This window comes from Callionymus lyra, chromosome 1 (assembly GCF_982586985.1).
Source record: "Callionymus lyra chromosome 1, fCalLyr1.hap1.1, whole genome shotgun sequence".
Lineage (NCBI taxonomy): Eukaryota > Metazoa > Chordata > Actinopteri > Syngnathiformes > Callionymidae > Callionymus > Callionymus lyra.
The window spans coordinates 51,531,274-51,540,213 of record NC_141818.1 but is presented as its reverse complement, the minus strand read 5'-3'; the positions used below and the strand labels follow the sequence as shown (position 1 = coordinate 51,540,213).

General features: G+C 27.4%; 1 protein-coding gene across 1 annotated transcript in view; it reads left to right on the top strand.

Moving 5' to 3' along the window:
• LOC148090091 (uncharacterized) overlaps positions 1-6,617 on the top strand; it is a 23,324-nt gene extending 16,707 nt beyond the window's left edge. The window contains exons 7-9 of the mRNA XM_087790553.1: positions 3,020-3,231; positions 3,294-3,400; positions 6,554-6,617. Of these exons, the coding sequence (XP_087646679.1) occupies positions 3,020-3,231; positions 3,294-3,400; positions 6,554-6,617 (383 nt within the window). The remainder of the gene's footprint in view (positions 1-3,019; positions 3,232-3,293; positions 3,401-6,553) is intronic.
• Positions 6,618-8,940: the final 2,323 nt, after the last annotated feature.

The window sequence follows — 8,940 nt, the reverse complement described above, 5'->3', positions numbered from 1 at the left end:
ACATATAATTATTAAGTTACTGCATACATATCCTTGTACAAATAACTATAATACAAGACAACATTACACAATATACCTTATATCATATAATATATATGTGTATACGAAGCAAATATCCATATACTGTAACTATGTATTATATACATAGTTGTCAATATATAATCAATATAATATACCAATGCACAACAAAACTGTATTATTTATACATATTATTACAAAACACTACACATATATATATATATAGTATATATATATATATATTCACATATATATAAAAATCTTGGTGTCTATATATATACACATATTAAATAAACTGTATTATTTATAAGGATTATTACAAAGCACTACCAACATATCCAATTAAAAGACATATTATACAACACAGAATTACATAGTATAGCATGATTCGTATGCATGTACTAAGCAGATAATTGCCATAAGTTGTGTGTGTATATATATATATATATATATATATATATATATATATATATATATATATATATATATATACACACACAATATATATTGTATATATATATATATATATATATATATATATTCACATATATATATATATAAAAAACTGGTGTCTATATATATATACATATTAAATAAATATGTATTATTACAAAACACTAGAAACATATCCTATTAAAAAACATATTATACAACACTGTACTTCATAATATAGTATAATATACAGTATATGCATGTAATAATTGGATAATTACCATATATTTGTGTGTGTGTGTGTGTATATATACAGTATATATATATATTCACATAAAAAACTTGGTGTCTATATATATATACATATTAAATAAATCTGTATTATTTATAAGTATTATTACAAAACACTTGAAACATTACCTATTAAGAAACATATTATACAACACAGTATTACAAGGTATAGCATGATTTGTATGCATGTAATAAGCAGATAATTACCATATATTTGTGTTTGTGTATATTTATATATATTTATATATATATATATATATTCAAATATATAAAAAAAATTGGTGTCTATATTTATATATATTAAATAAAACTGTATTATTTATACGTATTATTACGAAACACTAGAAACTTATCCTATTAAAAAACATATTATACAACACTGAACTTCATAATATAGTATAATATATATGCATGTAATAAGCAGATAATTATCATATTTGTGTGTGTGTGTGTGTATATATATATATATATTCACATAAAAAACTTGGTGTCTATATATATATACATATTAAATAAATCTGTATTATTTATAAGTATTATTACGAAACACTAGAAACATTACCTATTAAGAAACATATTATACAACACAGTATTACAAGGTATAGCATGACTTGTATGCATGTAATAAGCAGATAATTACCATATATTTGTGTGTGTGTGTGTATATTTATATATATTTATAAATATATATATATATATATATTCACATATATAAAAAAATTGGTGTCTATATATATACATATTAAATAAAACTGTATTATTTATACATATTATTACGAAACACTAGAAACCTATCCTATTAAACAGTACTTGTTAATATAGTATAATATATATGCATGTAATAAGCAGATAATTATCATATTTGTGTGTGTGTGTGTGTGTGTGTGTGTATATATATATATATTCACATAAAAAACTTGGTGTCTATATATATATACATATTAAATAAATCTGTATTATTTATAAGTATTATTACAAAACACTAGAAACATTACCTATTAAGAAACATATTATACAACACAGTATTACAAGGTATAGCATGATTTGTATGCATGTAATAAGCAGATAATTACCATATATTTGTGTGTGTGTGTATATTTATATATATTTATAAATATATATATATATATATATTCACATATATAAAAAAATTGGTGTCTATATATATACATATTAAATAAAACTGTATTATTTATACGTATTATTACGAAACACTAGAAACATATCCTATTAAAAAACATATTATACAACACTGTACTTCATAATATAGTATAATATATATGCATGTAATAAGAAGATAATTATCATATATTTGTGTGTGTGTGTGTGTATATATACAGTATATATATATATTCACATAAAAAACTTGGTGTCTATATATATATACATATTAAATAAATCTGTATTATTTATAAGTATTATTACAAAACACTAGAAACATTACCTATTAAGAAACAAATTATACAACACAGTATTACAAGGTATAGCATGATTTGTATGCATGTAATAAGCAGATAATTACCATATATTTGTGTGTGTGTGTATATTTATATATATTTATAAATATATATATATATATATATATTCACATATATAAAAAAAATTGGTGTCTATATATATACATATTAAATAAAACTGTATTATTTATACATATTATTACGAAACACTAGAAACCTATCCTATTAAACAGTACTTGTTAATATAGTATAATATATATGCATGTAATAAGCAGATAATTATCATATTTGTGTGTGTGTGTGTGTGTGTGTGTGTGTGTATATATATATATATTCACATAAAAAACTTGGTGTCTATATATATATACATATTAAATAAATCTGTATTATTTATAAGTATTATTACGAAACACTAGAAACATTACCTATTAAGAAACATATTATACAACACAGTATTACAAGGTATAGCATGACTTGTATGCATGTAATAAGCAGATAATTACCATATATTTGTGTGTGTGTGTGTATTTATATATATATATATAAATATATATATATATATATATATATATATATATATATATATATATATATATATATATATATTCACATATATGAAAAAAATTGGTGTCTATATATATATACATATTAAATAAAACTGTATTATTTATACGTATTATTACGAAACACTAGAAACCTATCCTATTAAACAGTACTTGTTAATATAGTATAATATATATGCACGCAAATATAATCCACACAGAAACACATTATTATTGGTGTACTCGTGTACTGGTCTGACCTTCATCTCGGGCCCTCAGTGGAGAGATTGGACCCTCAGGACGGATGCTGGTCGGTCTGCGCTCACATGCTGAGCCCCCGAGAGGACGCCGGCTGCAGCGTTCACCTGGGACACGTCTACGTGGCCGGAGGCACCGACGAGCTGGACCTGGTCCTGTGCTCCGCCGAGAGGCTGGACCCGGAGACCCTGAGGTGGACTCCGGTCCGGAGGATGGCAAACAAACGCACACATGTGAGTGTGTTGACGCTGATGATGATGTTGAACAGAAGGTGATTGGATTCTTGTGGCCTCAGGTGTCGCTCGTGGACTTCAACGGATCCTTATTGGCCGTCGGAGGATGTGACGAGTCCACGACCCTGAAGACCCTCGAAGTCTACGACCATGAAACCAACACATGGAGGTGAGATTCAAACTTGTTGTTTTTTTTTATCGGGTTCTACTGTAAAGGTTTGTGTACTTTCTGGTCATTCTATAAACGCAAAACGCAAATAAAACAAATTATATTTGTACTAAACAAAACACTGGTTTTGGGGAACGTTACCACCTCCAAGGAGGTCTTTTTGGTCTTTGTCTGTCTTTTTGCAAATAAAAAACGTTTTTAAATTACAATTATTATATAAAAATAAAAAGAATTTCGACAATCGAAATAAGAAAATCAAACACAGTCTCTGGTCTGCAGACTTTTCTTAATTTTATCTGTTTTAATAAACAGGAAATTGAAGTTAAACTAAAAATGATTTAAACAAAAACTTTATTTAAATATATTTTAAATTAGTGTTTTAATTTTGAACAGTCATAACTTGTTTCTCCGTGAATCTTCTGGTCAATGGAATATTAGTTTGAGCATAAATTGAAATAAACTAATTTAAAAAAAAAATTGTCAATCAATTTCAATCAATTTTCACTTCACAAAAATGTATCAGAAAATTCATGAAAAGCAAAATTGAAAAATCTAAAAATATAAGTATCATTGCATCGACCCTCACGAAGTACCCTCAGTAACCATGTGACCAAAGTATAGAAACCGAAATAAATTGCAATTTCGCTATTCTGACACTGGGGGAGCCAGAAACAATGTTTTCAATCGCACATGTTTGAGCTTTAAAATCAGAACAAAATAATGAAAATGCTTGTGTTCTCTTGTCTCACCTGGACTGAAGCAGGTTTTCACCACTTGTATGGCTTCAAACTGCTCCTGCTGAAGCTTCTTTACATTCAGAACTACAAGAAAAACATATTTTTACTTCAATAGATTAAAAAACTGCTTCTATGACAAAAAGTGTCGTAGTTATTTTAACAGTTTCTACCTTAGCTATATTAGCATCTCTGGAATGCTAGCTAAGCATCACTGATGGACTAGTGGTTACAGTTGAAACTGTTCATTGATTTAATCATGTTTTATACAGTATTGTGAGAGGAGCTCCTTGGCAGAGGTATGCAGGGTCTCAGTGCTCGTCAGTATATTACCTGAAGATTTATTGTTTTATTTCCACTCAATATGTTTCTTTAAGGTCGTTATTGAAGCAGAGAAATGTTTCTGCTGCCGGTTCAAAGCTGCCCTCGAGCAAACCTGAGCTCAGAAGGACGTGAAAAACACTTGCTTGAATAAATGCAGCGACGCTGACGCTGGTTATTTGTTCGCTGTTTGAAAAGGTTTATTTCTGCCGCGGCTGCAGGACTTTGTTGCATCATCACCGTCCTCACAGGAGTCTCTGGACTGAAGCCTGAGGCTCAAGATCCTGTTTTCAAGATGGAAGTGAATCAGTGTCGTCGGGATATTACTTCTATGGATTATATATATGTTATATTTATAGTTCTATATATTATATATATCTTATATTTATAGTTCTATAGATTATATTTATAGTTCTATATATTATAAATATGTTATATTTAGAGTTCTTTATATTATATATATGTTATATTTAAAGTTCTTTATATTATATGTATGTTATATTTATAGTTCTATATATTATATTTATAGTTCTTTATATTATATATATGTTATATTTATAGTTCTTTATATTATATATATGTTATATTTATAGTTCTATATATTATATTTATAGTTCTATATATTATATATATGTTATATTTATAGTTCTTTATATTATATATATGTTATATTTATAGTTCTATATATTATATTTATAGTTCTATATATTATAAATATGTTATATTTATAGTTCTTTATATTATATATATGTTATATTTATAGTTCTTTATATTATATATATGTTATATTTATAGTTCTTTATATTATATATATGTTATATTTATAGTTCTATATATTATATTTATAGTTCTATATATTATATATATGTTATATTTATAGTTCTTTATATTATATATATGTTATATTTATAGTTCTTTATATTATATACCTGTATATGTAATATTTATAGTTCTATATGTTATACTTATAGTTCTATATATAATATATTGTTATGTTGTTATATTAATAGTTCTATATATGATATATATGTTATACATTGTTATATTTATAGTTTTGTATTATATATATATATGTTATATATAGTTATATTTCTATATGTTATATATTGTTATATTAATATTTCTATATTATATATGTTATATATTGTTATATTTATATATATTATATGTTGTATATGCTTAAATTAATATTTCTATATATTATTTATGTGATATATTTTGTTATATTTATATACTGTTATAGTTCTATATACTTTATATATAATATATTGTTATATTAATATTTATATATATTATATATATGTTATATATGGTTATATTAATATTTATATAAATTATATATGTTATATATTGTTATATATATATTATATGTTGTATCCGCTATATAAATAGAGATTATTATTATATTAATATTTCTATATATTATTTATGTGATATGTTTTTATATTTATATTTATATATGTTATATATTATTTATGTGATATATTTTTATATTTATATTTATATATGTTATATATTGTTATATTGATATTTCTATATATTATATACATATAAATGATATGTTGTTTATTTATATACAGTGTTGAATTGATTGAATTGATTTCAAATTCAACTTAATTCAATATTTCTAGTTTGTAGCTTTTTAGATTCAATTCGAAATATTTCAATATAATAAGAATATTAATATATTGTTTTTTGGTAATTTGATTAATTGATTTTTTTTTTAATTAATTATCAAAAAACAACAACAACAATAAAAACTATTCAATTGTATTATTAAAATAAATATAAAAATGAAACAATGACAATTTAATTTTTTTTTTTTAAATCAACATTTGAAATGTTAAATAAAAGTATTGAATATTCTGGTGACACTGAAATCCTTCCATAAATTAAAATATTTAAAATAATAATAAAGACTTAAGAGTCACACGAGACGTTCCTGACACGATCAAATTAATGTAACGATCTCTGAACTAATGTTGCGTCAACAAACATTAAGTATTTCAGTGAAGTGTGTGATTGACAGGAAGACAAACACTGTGACATGAAGCTGTGATCGACTGCTTCTGTCTGAACGTTCCTCATGTGTTTCCAGACACGTCGGCAGCATGAAGAGCAAACACACGGGAGGCAGAGCGACGGTGTTGAGACCTCGTTGAAAACACTTGTTTCTACAGCTAATGGACGAGTGTCTGCAGGGAATGATTGAAACATTAGTCAAAGCAGGAAATAGTTTCTTTTTTATTTGAATAAAACCCAGCGTTTCCTGAGGTGAGCAGCTTTTAAAAGATGAACAGATGTTTCTAGAAGATGAATAATGACTGTGACCTTTTTTTATTCCCTACTTCATTACTTTGAATGGTTTAAACACTTAAACACATGGTGTTTATTCTAGTTTTCATCCATCCATTCTTTTATCCATCCATCCATCTATTCATCTATCCATCAATAATTATATACATACATTCATCTTTTCATACATCCCTCTATTCATCTATTCATACATCCTTATATACATCTATTAATCTATTCATAAATCCCTCTGTTCATCCATCCATCCATCCATCTTTTTATCTATTCATCCATCCAACTATCCAACTATCCATCCAACCATCTATTCATCTTTTCATCCATCCAACTATCCAACTATCCCATCCATCCATCCATCCATCAAACCATTTATCCACCCATCCATACATCCCTCTATCCATCCATCCATCTATTCACCCATCCATCCATCCCTCTATCCATCCTTTCACCCATCTGGACATCCCTTTATCAATCCATCCATCTATTCACCCATCCATACATCCCTCTATTCCTCATTCATCCATCCACCAATCCCTACCTCCCTTCATCCATCCATCCAATCATTTATCCATCCATCCATCCATCAAACCATCCATCCATCCATCAAACCATCAATTCATCCTTCATCCATCAAACCATCCATCCATCCATCCATCCATCCCTCTATTCATCAATCCATCCATCAAACCATCCATCCATTCACTCATCTGTACATCCCTCTATCCATCCATCCATCTATTCACCCATCCACACATCCCTCTATTCCTCATTCATCCATCCACCAATCCCTATCTCCTTCATCCATCCATCCATCCATCCATCCATCCATCCATCCATCCATCCATCCATCCATCCATTAAACCATCCATCCATCCCTCTATTCATTCATTCATCCTTTCATCATCTATTCAATTAACAATTCTTACACCCAACCATCAATCTTTCAATCCATCCATCCATCTTTCATTCATTCTTTATCCATCCATCCAATGTATTCATCCATTCAAACATCTTTCCATCTTTGTTTGACTCACAGCCTCATCTCTCCCTCAGTCACCGCGAAGAATCTCTTAAAGAAAAAAAAAACACTTTCTATGAACGTCTTGTTTTTAATGGAAACTCATTTTCTTTATGCATGAACGAGGCTGTATTGACGATGTTATGATGTAATTATAATCATGTTTGTGGACGTATCATAAGATCAATGATGATGTGATGGAGGACGAGCTTCACAACGAGAGTTAATCCTGTTTTTAAAATGACAAATAATAATGTATTCTATCAATTTAAACACATTGTTTTGTTTGTCATTATGTTTTTACCACAAGACACTTGTTAATGAATTGTTATAAATGTGCTCGGAATGTTTTAGGCGCTCATTACTTTGAATGGTTTAAACACTTAAACACATGGTGTTTATTCTAGTTTTCATCCATCCATCCTTATATCCATCCATCCATCTATTCATATATTCATCCATCCATCCTTATATCCATCCATTCATCTATTCATCTATCCATCCATCCTTATATCCATCATCCATCTATTCATATATTTATCCATCCATCCTTCTATCCATCCTTCCATCTATTCATATATTCATCCATCCATCCTTATATCCATCATCCATCTATTCATATATTCATCCATCCATCCTTATATCCATCCTTCCATCTATTCATATATTCATCCATCCATCCTTATATCCATCCATCCATCTATTCATACATTCATCTATCCATCCATCCTCATATCCATCCATTCATCTATTCATCTATCCATCCATCCTTATATCCATCATCCATCTATTCATATATTCATCCATCCATCCTTATATCCATCCATCCATCTATTCATATATTCATCTATCCATCCATTCATCTATTCATCTATCCATCCATCCTTAAATCCATCCATCCATCTATTCATATATTCATCCATCCATCCTTATATCCATCCATCCATCTATTCATATATTCATCTATCCATCCATCCTTATATCCATCCATTCATCTATTCATATATTCATCCATCCTTATATCCATCCATCCATCTATTCATATATTCATCTATCCATCCATCCTTATATCCATCCATTCATCTATTCATATATTCATCCATCCATCCTTATGTCCATCCATCCATCTATTCATATATTCATCTATCCATCCA